At 55.2% G+C, this 14,835-nt stretch overlaps 1 protein-coding gene across 1 annotated transcript; it reads right to left on the minus strand.

The window, feature by feature from the left end:
• Positions 1–1,421: 1,421 nt before the first annotated feature.
• LOC308341803 (chymosin-like) lies at positions 1,422–13,002 on the minus strand (the record flags this gene model as incomplete). The annotated part of the gene is made up of 9 exons (XM_080801813.1): positions 1,422–1,559; positions 2,312–2,410; positions 2,915–3,059; positions 3,739–3,852; positions 5,332–5,531; positions 7,728–7,846; positions 9,380–9,497; positions 10,368–10,518; positions 12,941–13,002. 9 exons carry the CDS (start codon positions 13,000–13,002, stop codon positions 1,422–1,424), a joined length of 1,146 nt encoding a protein of 381 aa, XP_080657939.1.
• Positions 13,003–14,835: the final 1,833 nt, after the last annotated feature.

Genomic DNA, 14,835 nt, shown 5'->3' on the forward strand with positions numbered 1-14,835 from the left:
TCCTTTGTCAAGTGCCATGGATCTGGATCCTTAGCTTTTCTCTCAATCTCTGAGACAGCTGCCTGCATGACGCCCTCGCTCCCCAGCTGTTTGCAGAGCAAGCGTGGTCAGGATAAGGTGGGGCACAGATCAGATGCGAACCTGGCCCCAGCCCCCTTTCCAAGCCTTCTGAGAGTTCAGCCACTATAAAGGTGTGACTTGAAGCCCAGTCACAAAATTGGGCGCCAGACTGGCTGTGATTTAGAAGACAGAAGCCTGTCGGGAGACTGCCAAGAGAAGGGGCACAAAGAAAAAGGAAGGCAGGTCAAGGGAGCAAGTGTGTACAGCTCAGCTGAGCACTGTCCAGGGAGCCTAAAAGGGGGCTCGAACCCCCCAAGAAGCTTGTCTGCCTGACCTCCATGGGGTTTCAGGGTAGCATAACTGTGAAAGCCCCTTAAATTCACCTGGATCCCTCTGTTATAACCCTCTGGTCTGCATTTCCTATGTGGCCTCTCCCCTCCTGAAAGGAGCTGCTGGAACCTGGGAGCAGGAGTGATCTGTCCTCTGACAGCTGTGGACTAGGGGGTCCTCATTGAGCACTAGGAAGTCTTCACTGAACGCTAGGGTCCTCTCTGAGAGCTTGGGGTCCTGGCTGAGCACTAGAGGGTCTTCATTGAGCACTAGGAGTCCTCTCTGAGACCTCGGAGTCATCACGGAGCACTGGTGTTGGCTTTGACTCTCAGCTTCCCAGAGCCCTTACAGGCAGCTCTGCCCAGTGATGGAGCCAGTCTCCATGAGCAGGTGAGTCAGGTTCAGAGAGCATAAGACTAAGGATGGGCTCTCAACCCTGCCTCATTCTCAAGGTTAATGACAATCTCAGGACCCTTGGACCTTCCCAGCTACCTTCTGCCCACTCCACCGTGTACTGTGTTCTCCAAAATGCTCTGAAGCCCTTTTCTTAACAGACTTAGAGCTTTTCTCTCCTTGGGCCAATGTTCTCTATCCAGGCCTGTACCCCAAGCCCTTAATCCCCAGGTACAAACCTTCTTCAGGTACATGCCTCCTCCTGCAAAGTTCTCTCCTACTGCACCGTTTCCCCAGAAAGATCGAGAGTGGAAGAATTCAAAGACAAGACATGTCTTGCTTTTACCTGACCTAAGCTTGAAGTGGCCAAATCCTTTGTGAAGGTCTCCGCCCAACAACAGTGTCTCCAACCCTCTCCCACCCATGTAGCCCCAGTGCTGCCGGACACCATGTGATGCCATGTCCCCACCCCCATAGCGGCGTAGGGCTTTGGCCCAACAGAAGCCACGCTTTGCAGAGATATGGTATTTATTGAAACATGCACCTGAAAACCTGATCTGTATGTGTGCAGGTGTGGGGGTGGGGCGTGCGCATGCGTGTTTGGGGCACGCATCCCTGGTCCGTGCTCAGCGGTGCCATCAGATGGCCTTGGCCAGCCCCAGGCGGTTGTTGACCCTGTCAAAGACGCTGTAGTACTCGCGGATGAAGACATCCCCCAGGATCCACAGCTGGGAATCACCTTCACCTTGGAAACCGCTAGAGCAGAAGCCCATATCCTGGGAGAGGCAAGGCTGAGATGAAGCTGGGCCCAAGCCGGGTCACCATGTCTGTGGGTGGCCCAGCCTCCCACCCCCCGCAGTCCCTCTCCCAGCTTGCACTTCCTCTCATCCTTGAAATCACCTTCCAGGGGAGGCAGACGAGTATCAGATTCATCCCACTCGATAGATGAAGAAATGGATATTCAGAAAATCAAGCAACTTCATGCAAGCTCACTCAGTGGGGTCCCCTTACCCCAGTCCCCCTTACTTGTCCTCTCCAGCACCCCCCCTTCATTCAGCACCTACTGCCCTGCTGACCAGCCGGCCCAGGCCTGGGGACCCAAGGCCTTGCCAGTTGTGCCAGTTGTGTGTGCTCAGGGCTAGGTCAAAGCTGAGGCCAGTGGGTCGGAGGGGATAAGGGCTGGGTCCCCACAAAGCCCAGGCTACCTACAAAAGTCCTAGAGAACGCTCCAGGCCCCTGGGCTTAGAAGCCAGACCAGTGCGTGGAGGTTCCCCAGGGACTGTGGTCCAGCCTACCCAACCCTCCCACAGGCTGCCCGGACTCTGTCCTTTCTGTCTGACCCATTTCTCTCAGCATGAGGCTCCAGTGGCCACAGGGGAGGCCCGAGGACAGCAGGGCCCTGCTCAGAAAGGCCAGTTTGTCTAACTGCCCCTCCTGCACACCACTTTCCAACCGGCTGACTTCCCAGGAGAGAGTGGGGGGGGGGTGGGCTAGGTGAACCCAGGCTTCTTCTCCCAAGAGCTCCTACCGTGCTGGTGTAGGCGGAGGGGGGCAGAGGGTACTTTTGGCCGTGGATCTCAAAGACCACATCAGGCATGCTGTTCAGGCTCCCGCAGTTGATGTCAAACTGAAGACCAGAGGAAAGTCATCTCAGATGGGCAATAGATCTGATCGGGCTCGATGAGGCAGAGAAAGGCCAAGGCAGGACCCCTTCCTCTGCACTGGAATTGGTGGGGAGAGGCCTCCCCACTCAGAGGACTCTAGGGAGGCCCTCAGGCCTCAGGAGAGTTACACTGAGTGGGACCTCCTGTCAGCCAAGGCAGGAACAGCCCCAGCTTGAGACAAAGGGGGATTGGTCTCCGTGTTTCCCCTCCAGGCTCAGTCGGTGCTCCCCGCAGGACCCCGGGAGCACTTAGCAGTCAGGGAAGCAAGGAGACCCGTGTGTGGGTGAGGAAAAATGGGGTAGAGCAGAGCTCAGTGAGTCAGGGATGCACGAACCTCCTGGAAGACAGGAGGCCAGACCTCGGCCTCTGTGTGAGATGGAAGAGTCCCAACAGCCACAGTGGGCCAGGCTGAAAGCCCACGGGGAAGGCCTCCTGAGACACCCCAGGGGAAATGGGCCTGGCCTTACCACACCATACTGGTCCTGTGTCGCTCCGATGGCTGTCTGGATGTTGAGGATATCACTGCTGGGCCCAACCAGCATGGAGGTACCTGTGTCCAGGATGGCCTGACAGCCACCATCACAGGCCACCACCACGCCATTGATAGTAACCCTGCAGAGTGCAGAGAGGACAGCCTCGTGGTGAGTCCAGCATTCAGCCCCTGTCCCTGGTCCCTCCCATCCTCCCCTGCCAGGATCCTCAGGAAGGGGAGAGCCCAAGCTTAGGACTCTCCGCCGCTCCCCAACCCTCAAATACACAAATCAATCTTTTTTCAAAACCACGGACGTCACGTGCACTAAGGGTGGAATAAGTCCAGCACTGGATGCCTAAAGCTCCCGTGTCAAGCTTTCTCCCCGCCATTCACTTGCTGCAGGCCTTGTGCAAATTATCATCCTTCTTGACCTTGGGCTTCTCATCCACAAAATGGGTACATTAACAACCCCTTCCCTGACCTCACCGATGGACTGTCATGAGGTTCACGTTAGTGAATTATAAAATGAGGATACTAGCGTGGCCCCCACCTCCTAGGGTTTCAGCGAGGAGTGAACGAGACCATCCTGTTGTCACTCAGCCCAATGTCTACAGGTGGTAAGGGCTCAGAAAGTGCAGCACTCTTACTCTTACTAATAAAGCCGTGGGGAGTGTCAGCGTTCTCGCTGACAGCTCACTGGCCTTGCAAGGGTCCAGCTCAGAATCTGATGGGCCGGGCTTACAAGAGCCTGTGCTGCGGTCCTTCTTGGAGCCTCACGAGCGTCCCCCTCCCCTGGAGCCAGCGCTGCTGCTCACTCACCTGTCCACAGTGAACTGCCAGTACTCCTGCACGGTCACGGGCACCCAGTGCAGGGAGCCTGTGTAGTAGGATGGGTCAATGGCTCCCAGCGTGAGCATGCTCCCCTGGCCATTCCTGAAACCAAGGAAAGGCATATGGTGGCCCTCGGACACCCTGGCTTGGAGAGGAGGAGCCGCAGCCCCACATGGTGGGAAGGAGGCAGAGGCAGCTGAAACCTAGTCCCACCATCCTCCCTGCCCTTGACCCCCACCTCCTCCCTGCAGGCTCTAAGTGAGCTCTCCCACCTCCCTGATCTTTGGGGCTTTTCCCTGATAAGAGCATCTGCTCTCTGAGCGCCTCCGCCCCCAAACTGAGGCAGCATCTGCAGCTTGCAGGGGGCAGGGGAGGCGGGAACCACCATCACGCAGTTCATATGACCCTTAGGCTTGGCTGGGGCAACCCATAACTGTCATCCTGTGCCCAGCCCCTGTCCCCATCCTTCAGCTACAATAGGGAAAAGGGTCTTCAACCAAGTCCTACAGACTTTGGATTAAAATTGCCATCCCCTACCCCTCTGTTCCTTCTGGGGCTTTCCTCGCAGCCAGGAAGCACAGGCACACGAGTGTCACCTGCTCCCACCCAGCTGCTTTTAGTTCCTAGACCCCGCAGCAAGCTCTGTCTTGCCCCCGGGCCCTAGCACATGCTGTTGCCACTGCCTGCAGCGTGCTATCCTCTGTCTCACCTGGGGAGCTCCCACGTGTGCCTCAGAGAAGCTTCCCCGCCTGCCCTGCACACGCACCTCCACCAGACAGGGCTTCCCTCATCACTAAGCTTTCCCGGCACCCAGATCTGCCTGCAGTGAGTGCCCTTCCCACAACTATAAGCAAAATTGTGTAATTGTGTGTTGTCTGCTCCCCCAACTAGAAAGTTAACTCCCAGTTTGTCTGTTTTGCTAATGTATCCCCTTCTTCTGCCAGAGCACTTGCACATCGTAGCAGCCTATAAATATTGGTTGAGCAAATGAATGCATGAATGCACCAATGTACCCCTCGCCTGGGTGCCCTTGACCTCGGTTGCCCAACACCTTCCTTCTCCTGAGTGTGGCACTCTTCTCCCCATTCCGCCACCCACCCTTCTGTCCTGCTGAGCTGCAGGAAGACAGAGCAGGGAGCACCAGACTGGGCTCCAGATGTGACTCAGCCACCAGTTCCCAGTGTGACCGTCCCTCCCACACCTCAGTTTCCTGCATAGAAAAAGGAGAAGACTGGCCTCCTTTGGAGCCTACTTGAAGTCTGTGAATTTCAGTGACATCCCCAGATGATTACGGAAGCCTGGCCACTTCGGACAAAAGACGTTAAACACCCCCAGCCAGAGATGGGGGCGTTTAATGCCAGAAATCAAGGTCAAGTGTTGGTCCTGTGGATTCTGGCTGCATTGGAGGCTACATTGAAGGCTTTTGGACAAGAAGTTGGGTCAGCCTGGAAACAGGGAGAGGGTTTGCTTGGATTCTAGCCATGATTCTTGAATTGCAGTGTCCCAAATGGATAGTCACTCCTCGGCCAAGAGACCTTGCTAGGCCCTGGAAGTCTGGCCCTGTGTGGGGGCGGCTCCTACCTGGACAAATACACAGAGAACAGGTCTTGGGCCACCAGGTGCTTCTGCATCATGTTGTCGAACACGGGTACTGAGTACTCAGAGGCCAGAGTGGGGTAGGCCAGCCCCAGGATCCCGTCGAACTCGGAATAGGTAAAGACGTTGCCAGGCTCCTTGGTGCTCAGGCCCACGGTCTGCTGGGGATCCACGATATTGGAGACCTGCAAGAGAAGCCGAGAGACCTCCACCAGGGGCCTTTGGCCAGAGGCAGGAAGATCCCGGGGCAGGCCTGCATCGGGATCAGACTTGGAGCAAGGCGGCTCACCTGCCCTCCTATGGTCAGTGCAGTCATGTGAGCTTAAAAGAAGAAAAACCCTCGTTTCCCAGCTCTGCACCGTGGTCATGAAGGAACGACCCTGGCAAGGCCAGGGAAGGAGGAAGAGAGGACACAGTAAAGGGTGCAGACAGCAGTGCTCACGTGCAGAAGTTGGGGGGTGAGCCCAGAGAAGGGGATGGGTTGAGGGATGCTTCAAGGCCCTCTGCCAACCTGCAGCCCTACCATCGGTGACACCTGGGGCATCTGCCAGGGAACAGCTGGGGACAGCACGAAGGGCAGAGAGAACATGCACTCCCTTAGCATCCAATGGACCTAGCTGTGCACCCTTGCTCTGTTGCATGCTGACGGTGTGACCTTGTACAAGCCCCTCCCCGAGCCGACCTCCCCTCATCTGTTAAATGGAGTAATAACATCTGCGTCTCAAGGCAATGCTTAGGCCCGTATAATATGAACGCTGAACCCGTATCAAGCATTTAGGAAATGATTGGCCTTTGGACATTAATGGCGCCGTGCTAGGCTAGCTCTCCCTCCAGCTCTCCTGTTAATCTGCCCACTTCCCTGGAAGGCTGCTGAGCCCACCCCCCCAATTCTGAGCTCACAGGGCCTCTAGCTTCCACTCTGTCCCCTTATAGCCAAACCACCCGCCACACACGCAGCCAAAGTGAGCTTTGAAAATGGACGTCCAGTCACGTCACCCCTTGCGAGGACCCTCCAGAGGCCCCCAATGGCGCTCAGGAGGATGCCTTTGTCTGAGAGTCCCTTCACGTGCTCACCTGATCTCATACCTCTGAGCCCTTGACCTGAACTCCTCTGCCCAAGCCTATCTTCTTTCTCCTCCTCCAATACCCCAACTTGTCCTCATTTCCATGTGAGCCTGCTGAGGTGGGGGGGCCTGACCCCCGTGGTTTTCTCTCCTACCGCCATCCCAGGGGGGCAGGAGAAGGCTACCCGACGCCCCACGGCTGAGGCCACCAGGCTCGGGCCAGCCCCTCCATGAAGACGTGGGATTTCCCCCTGAACCGAGAACAGCAGAAAAGAAAACCAGCGGCTCCAGGCCTCAGAGGAAGGAGGACACAGGGAAGGAGATTCACCTTCCCCGGGGCCCTGTCTGCTGGGGCCACCTCAGCCAGCGGCTCTGGGGCCTCCACTGTCTGGCAATGACCCCTGGGGAGGCCTGAGCTGGGTGGGCACTTGCCCTACCAATGGACAAGCCTGAGAAGAGGGCCGTCAGCAGAGAAGAACTGGGTCCCTTTGGGCTTAAAGCAAAAGAGCCTTCAGCCAGGCCCGGGAAGAGCTCAAGGAAGATGGAAGTAATAAGCCCCAGGGGATGCTGCTTGACTTTGAACCTTGGATAGTGGGTGAGGAAGGAAAGCAAGAACCTAGTTCTGAGCCCTTCTATGTACTAATTAGTACTATGTACTACTTACATAGTACTTAGTACTATATTTACATAGTAAATATATTTACTATAGTACATATTTACATAGTACTATATTTACATAGTACTTAGTACTATGTACTACTTACATAGTACTTAGTACTATATTTACATAGTACTTAGTACTATGTACTAAGTTCAGCTCTGACACTCAGCTCCCAGCCACCAGCTGTGCGACTTCAGGCAAGAGACCAGTTCCTGGGAGCTTCAGTTTCCTCGTCTGCATGATGGGGATAATCGTTCCCTCCTAAGAACTCAGTTTACAGTGAGACCCCACAGGCGACACTGGGGAGCTGGCACAGGCTCAGGGTTCGGAACCAACTATGGCAAGGACAGATGAAAGAGGATGGGGAAGGTGGAAACTGGGCATGGAGAAGCCTCTCAGGGGGAACTCCAGGGGCTGGCCTGGGAAGAAGAGGAGGGAGGGATGAGCCATAGTCCCCGCCAGTTAAGATCACTCTCAGAATCCCTACCCACCAAGCCCCCCACCAGGGGTCGGGGTCGGGGGGGTGCATGGACAGGACGCAAAGGACCTCTCCACCCCGGCTGGAGGTGCAGCCCGCCAGAGTCTGGGTGGATGGGAGGCAGAGCAGCCACTGGGGAAAGAAAAGTGAGCCCCGGCTGGCCCCAAGCCCCACTCACAGTGACGGTATCAAGGCCCAGGAAGCCTTGCATGCTGCCGGTGCCGTATTGGATAGATAGAGGCTCGTTCAGGTTCTGGAAGGTGGAGGACTTGGCCGGGTCGAAGCGGTGATGGCTTTCTGAAACACAGACCCAGGGTTAGTGAGGCCTGTAGAACCTTCTTGCCCTTGACAGTAACAGCCAGGGCTGAGATCCTCACTAGGCCTTGTAAGAAATGGGGTCTACATACTAATCATTCTCACTGCAGAAAATAAGCAGCCCCCCCCCGCCTTGATCCCCCGGGGTTTAATAAGGAAAATTATCCTTTGCTGCTCGACCCAGCTCTCGGAACCCCAGAGCGACCTGCGTAGCTTCCAAACCAAACAAGAAAGAAAAAAGTCATTCCTGGGGTTTCCATAGACTTGTTACTTTCTCCAGCTTTGTAATCTTAGGCAAGACTCTTTTATTCTCTGAACTTTGTTTCCTTCTCTGGTAAAGGGGGTAACAAGGGCACCAATTTCCCAGGATTGTTGGAGAAATCAGTTAGTACCATGTAGTAAACGTTTATTCATCACTAATGATAGGCCCGGTGACTTCATTCTCCCAGAACCTTCTGGCATATTCCAGCCCCATTTTATAGAAGGGAGAACCAAAGACCCAAGGAGGGTCAGCAGTGTGCCTTGGCTCCTGATAGAGGCTAAATAAATAAGTAAATACTGAGCACCTGGGTGGTTCAGTTGGTTAAGCGTCTGCCTTTGGCTCGGGTCATGGTCCCAGGGTCCTGGGATCGAGCCCCACATCGGGCTCTCTGCTCAGCGGGGAGCCTGCTTCTCTCTCTGCCTGCTGCTCCCCCAGCTTGTGCTCTCTGCTCTCTCTCTCAAATAAATAAAATCTCTTAAAAAATAAAGAACTTAAGCTCCCCTAATTTCCAGCTGGTGATTTACACATTTGACCCGTGATTTGCACACCTTCTCAAGCTGCAGGCAGTGGGAGGGGCAGAGCAAGGAGATGGGGCACAACCGGGAGGCTGGGAATGTCAAAGCGAGTGCTCCTGCACCCATGTTCCCCCCAGCACCCTGCAACGCAAGAGCGGTGGCCAGAATCCAAGCAAGCCCGCTCCTTGTTCCCAGGCAGACCCAACCTTTTGTCCAAAATCCTCCAATGTAGGGGCGCCTGGGTGGCTCAGTGGGTTAAAGCCTCTGCCTTCAGCTCAGGTCATGATCCCAGGGTCCTGGGATCGAGCCCCACATAGGGCTCTCTGCTCAGCAGGGAGACTGTTTCCTCCTCTCTCTCTCTCTCTCTCTCTCTGCCTGTCTCTCTGCCTACTTGTGATCTCTGTCTGTCTAATAAATAAATAAAATCTTTAAAAAAAAAAAAGACACAAAATCCCCCAATGTAGCCTCCAATGCAGCCAGAATCCACAGGACCAACACTTGACCTTGATTTCTGGCATTTAAAACATGAAGCCTGACCCCATCTCTGCCTGGGGGCGTTTAACATCTTTTGTCCAAAGTAGCCAGGCCTCTATAATCATCTGTGGATGTCACTGAAATTCACAGACTTCCAGAGTAGGCTCCAAAAGAGGCCAGCCTTCTCTTTTCACTACGCAGGGCTGGCAGAGCAGCCCTGGGGTCAGAGCCTGGAGGGGCGGGTTGGAAAGGGAGGTCACTCACGGCAGGCGTAACTCTTGCAGTAGACAGAAGGCACCCAGAGGTCAGAGGAGCCAGTGTCAAACACCACGGTGAATTCCTGGGGTGGGGTCCCGATGTAGATCTTCCCAAAATACTGACACTGGGGACAGACAGCACGAGGTTAGGGGCGGGGAGTAGAGCATAGGGATACGGGTCAATGCTTGGCATGAAGAACAAGGGAAGAGAGGGGAATGAGGGTTACTGGGGAGGGTTCTTCATCTCCAACCGCCACACTGGGCTCCTCTCCGTGCAGCTGCGCTGGTCTGTCCCTCCCATAAGCCCTACAATTGCTGCGAGAATCAGCCCCAGAAGCAGACGTTAGATCAAAACATCACCTCTCCCTGGTAGGAAGACTGGGCCCCGCCTGCCAGGGGCAGAGACATAGAGAAGGGACACCAGGGAAGTACAGACCCCGGGTCCCGACCCAAACTGTCCGCGCCACCCCTCCTTGCCAGCCTCCCCAGGTGTCAGAACTTAGGGTCGGGACAGGGCTGAGCATGACCTAGATAAGGCAACAAGCTCACAAGAGAGACAAGGCTGGCTGCTTACTGCCAAGAGTGACAGATGAGGGGGAGACAGGCTCCAGGAAGGAAGAGCGCGCAAGGGGCGTTCCTGTCATGTCCTGGGCGGCTGCAGACGGGCACCAGAACCCCATCCCTGCTGAGCCCAGACATGGGTCACCGGCGCTGGGAAAGACAGGCATGGGGGTACACCTGGGAGCAGATCATGTGCCCCCGAGGGATGTCTGCAGGTCGCCTGAGCTCAGACCCTTCCGGCAGTGACCTTCAGAGCCTCGCCTTTGCCCGGGCTGCTGGCCCTGTGTGGAGCTGACTGAGGGGCAGGGGGACGGCCTCCGCAGCCCACAGGACTTCCTGATTTCTAGAAGGGGAAAGAGGCAGGGGCCAGGAGAAGGCGTCCAGCACACTCTGTGCGAGAAGCATTATTGGAAGGGGAGGGGAGAGCCACTCACGTCCAGGTAGTTGGTCAAGGGCTCGCTGGCCACCTTCGCTAGGCTGGAGTACTTCTTGCTGATGGAATACGGGTGCTTCTTCAGAAAGTCCTCCAGGAGCCCATGCTCCTTCAGGGCCTTTCTCAGCGACTTGCCTTTGTATAGAGGGACCCTGAGGAGACAGGGAAGAATTAGTGATGCCAGTGGGCATCTCCTCAGGGCTGCCCAGCCTCAGAGAAGTGCCCAGAGGCTCTAGGTTCTGTAAGCTACTTCCCCACATTTTTTAAATCGTAACTCAAAGGAAAAATTAAATTTTACATCAGTTCACAAGTCCGTGCCTACCCTTACCAAATGTAATACACTCTGGTGTTCCCCAGTCCTTTCTCTTTTCTCAATGCTGATGGAGACTCGGTGGATGGATTTTATAGCCTGCTCATGAGTTCCCCAACTCCGAGGTTTGAGAAACATAATGTCATTCATTCAGTCTCCGAATTCTTGCTGCTTCCCTACTATGGGCCAGACATTGCCTGGGGCCCACAAGTACAGTCTCTGCCATCTGGAAGCACGCTCTCTGGAGAGGAAATGATGTCCCCCACACTCTGAAAATGCTCCTCCTTTGCGACCCCTGTGATTGGCACTCTGGGTAACCTAATGTGTGTGGAAATTCTTCAGAGGGTTCAGCACAGAGTGTGGTCCTCAGGATAGAGGACCTTCTGATAGAGTTTAGGTGTTGGATGATGGAAGCAAATCGTAGGAGAGAATTGAGAGGGAGATCAGCGGAAGGGTTCTAGACCCTGCTTTGCAGTCTGTGGCACCTTCGGTAGCCCCCCAAGGTCCTCTGAGCTTCACCTCCATCTCTGCAAAACGGGTGACCTCCTTCCTTTCCAGCCATTTTCCATCCCCACCTTTGACGAACTTCTTCTGGCTTTCACCTCTCTGGCTCCTAGTTTCCCCTCCTATAGGTTGAAGTAATGCAGGCTGATGACCCTGGTGTCCCTCCCGTTCTAAGGGCTATGCGGTCCTCCTCTGCGGGGCTGATTTAAGGACAAGAGGACAAGTGGAGACCACAGCTATGAAAGGGCTTGGAGAGTAAGAAAATGGCAGGAGATCTAAGACCCTCAGAGAAAATGGGTTTTCTCATGTTGTTCACAATCCAAACAGATCCCAGTTGGAACAGCCCTGTACGGGACTTGTGGTCTCTCTTTCTGGTACGTCCCTTCCCCAGCCCTCAAGTGTGACTTCAGCCAGGACCCAACAGAAATAAAAGGCCCTAAGACATTTCTCAGCTTTTGTCTCTGATGATAAAAAAGGACATAAGCCCAAAAGGAAAGAGGCTCCTGGGCCCAATCCTACAGTTGCCATTTCCTGTGTCCCCATGTCCTGGTCCCCAAAGGGTTCTGTTTGCTGGGCTCCTGTTCCCAGTCAGCTCAGGATCCACTCGCGGAAGGCCTGGTGACTCCCACAGGGTCAGCTGCCTCTCCACTGAGCTGCTGTGTCCAGCATGAGGCCCCAGAGAACCTCCCTCAGAGGGACGCCGCCAGCCCACTGCCCCACGCCAAGAACCGGGAGGTTCCAACCACCATGGAAACCTCCACTTCCAGTGCTGTCCAGTCGCTGCCCTGAAACCACCCGAAGCCTGGTTAGAAAAAACTTCCCTTTCAAGACACAAGGAGCTCTGACTTGTCAAAGCCCCCTGGCCCCTTTTCAGGGATCCAGCTTCCCAGGGATGGATTCAGGTCTCCCCAGGCTCATGGCTTGATGGGGCTCAAGGCTGGGAACTGGAAATAAGGTGATTTTGTGGCAAAAATGTAAGTCCACTTGGGACCAAGTCCTAGCTCCTCCACTATGAACCATGCGGCCTTGGATAGCTCAGGGACCCTCCTCAAACAACAGCTGCCTCATCTGTAAAATACAAATAATAGTATCTCCCAAATCCAGGAAGAATAGTGCACCCAGCAAAAAGCAGCTCAAGAAATATTAGTTACGGGGCACCTGGCTGGCTCAGTCAGTAGAGCAGGTGACTCTTGATCTTGGCATCATGAGTTCGAGCCCCAGGTTGGGTGGAGAGATTTTTTTAATTATTTCCCAAAAAAGTATCAAATAAAAATGATCAGTTATTAGTTTTGGAAGAGAACTTGGGAATTTCGCCCATAGAGAGAAACTTATTTTGTCAAAGAAATGCATACATAGCTTTTTTATCATGTGCCAGGCACTGCTCAAAGCATTTGACAAATACCAACTCATATACTCCTCACGACACCCCTGAGAGAGAGATGCTTTCTGTTATCCTGATTTTACAATGAAAGAGGAAACAGGGCACAGGGAGCCAGGTTAGTGATGGAGCTAGGGATCAGATCACAGGCAGTTTGACCCCAGAACCCACACCCTTCATTTCCCAGGCTGCCCGTCCGACCCTGTGTTGCTGCTCACCACCCCTGCAGTGGCGGGGCAGACTATGAGGGAAAGGTCCAAACGCAAAGGCGAGACTCTCCTGGGAACCCGCATGGCCGCGGGGACAGGTGGAAAACCGGGAGACACCCCCCCAGAGCAAGTTCATGTGACGCCCTTCCCCTCCCAGGGCGCCTGATACCCACCTGGAGATCCCACTGCCCTGGGAAAGGGCGAGGACTGCAAGGAGCACCACGAGGCACCTCATCCTGGACCGTGGGCTGGCCACTGCTGGAGCCAGTCCTCCTTCCCACAGCCTTTATAGAGGGTCCTGGGTCTGCTCTGGCTACAAGCCTGGGCTGCAGAGATGACCCCTTGACTTCAGGCTGCTCCACAAACACATTAAGTACCCAATAACCACTGCGATAGGGGCCCCAGACTCCACCCCCACGGGACTTCAAAGCCAAAGGACACACATGCTTGATCTTTAGTCTGGGAAGGGTCACAGCAGCCTTCATGACCTGATTTCCCCTTCCAGATGGGACGTCTTGAGCTAACACAGGTGGGGCCACCACCAGAATCCCATCTCATGTTCCACCTTGGCAGCAGACCCCTCTCCTGCCCTCACTGCCTCTCCGCCTTGGGCCTGACTTCACAGGGAGCCCGCAGCCTGTCCTGTCCAGGCATCTCCAGCTCGGTGCTCCCAGACTCACCTTCCAGGGAGCACTCCGTCTACCCCTGCGGCAGAGAGTACTTCTTCAACCTGTCACCCTGGCTAAGAAAGACGGCAGGCCCAAGACTCCTGCACTGTCTGGGCTGTGTCCCCCGGTTCCATGTTAGAAGGTGTTGGGAAGGTGAGGGGTAGATGCCAGATCCCCATGAGCACTGGGAGGGAGGGGGGACTGGCGGAAGTGAACAGGGAAGGCAGACGTGTGCCACACACAGAGGGGAAGGAGGAAGACAGGGCACCATGGTCAGATTTCAGCGACAGGTGAGACCACGAGTCAGTCCCCTGGTCTGAGCCTCTCAGAAGCATATATGCAGGGCTTCGTGATAAGGAGGCAGCCCCCTGAGAGAGAAACAGGGCAGAAAGGGAAACAAAAGGCTCAGCCGCAGATGGGGTAGAGAAAACCACATCCCAGGGTGAGGGGAGGCCATAAACTGGAAAGTCAGGATCAAATCAAGACGCAGACAGGGGCTTTGGGGCCACATGTGTGATGGCAAGAATGGTGCCGGCCGCCAGCACCCTGTGGGACAGATATCTGGGTAGTGAGGAAGTGGAACAGAGAGGGCAGGCTGGGTAGCCAAAGAGGCAGGCGTGCAGTGGGCCCTGGACACGGGGGCACACAGAGAGGGACAGACCCAGAAGTTTCCTGTATTTGATGAGATCCAACAACGGGGAACTGAGAGTTTATGGCGGGAGCTAGGAAGGCCACCAGATGGGGTTCCCTCCCGCGGCAATGCCCCACCCAGCCATCCTCGTCCCTCCTCAGAAGGCCTGTGTGTCCCAGCCCAGCAGCCCTGCATCGGAATGGTCTTTCTTGCCAGCTCGGAGCACACCACATAGTAGACACTCACTAAACGTTTGGTTAAGCAAAGGAGTGAATGAACAGTCTTGCTCTGGAGGCCCAGCAGGGCCCTGTTTTATGACGAGCTGCAGGTGAGGTGACAGAGACTCAGAGAGGTTGATGGACTTGCCCCTGAGGAAAAAGACCTAGAACTGTCACAAGAGCACTGGTCTGACACCCCACACTGCCCCCCCGGGGCCCAGCCGGCTATAGGAATCTCATGAGTTTGCAATTTCAAGTCTGGGGCGGTTCTGCTTCTAGCTCACTCCTGCTGAACTCGGGGTACCCCTTGGGACAGGCTTGCCTGCATGCAGCACCTGGGGCCGGGCCCCTCCGGGGTCAACACTACCACATGGGAGCACTCTGCTTCGCTTCCCCGGGGGGCCCAGCCTGACCCAGCGACAAACACTCCTGACAGTGAGCCTGGTAAGCCAGGCTTGGCCATCCCTCCCACTGGAAGGGGAGCCTGGAAGCCAAAAACCAGAAATCCCTTAGCACGGGTTGTTCTGTGTTTACTCACGAGATTAAGATCA

Source organism: Martes martes (assembly GCF_963455335.1).
Source record: "Martes martes genome assembly, chromosome: 4".
NCBI classification, from domain to species: Eukaryota; Metazoa; Chordata; class Mammalia; order Carnivora; family Mustelidae; genus Martes; species Martes martes.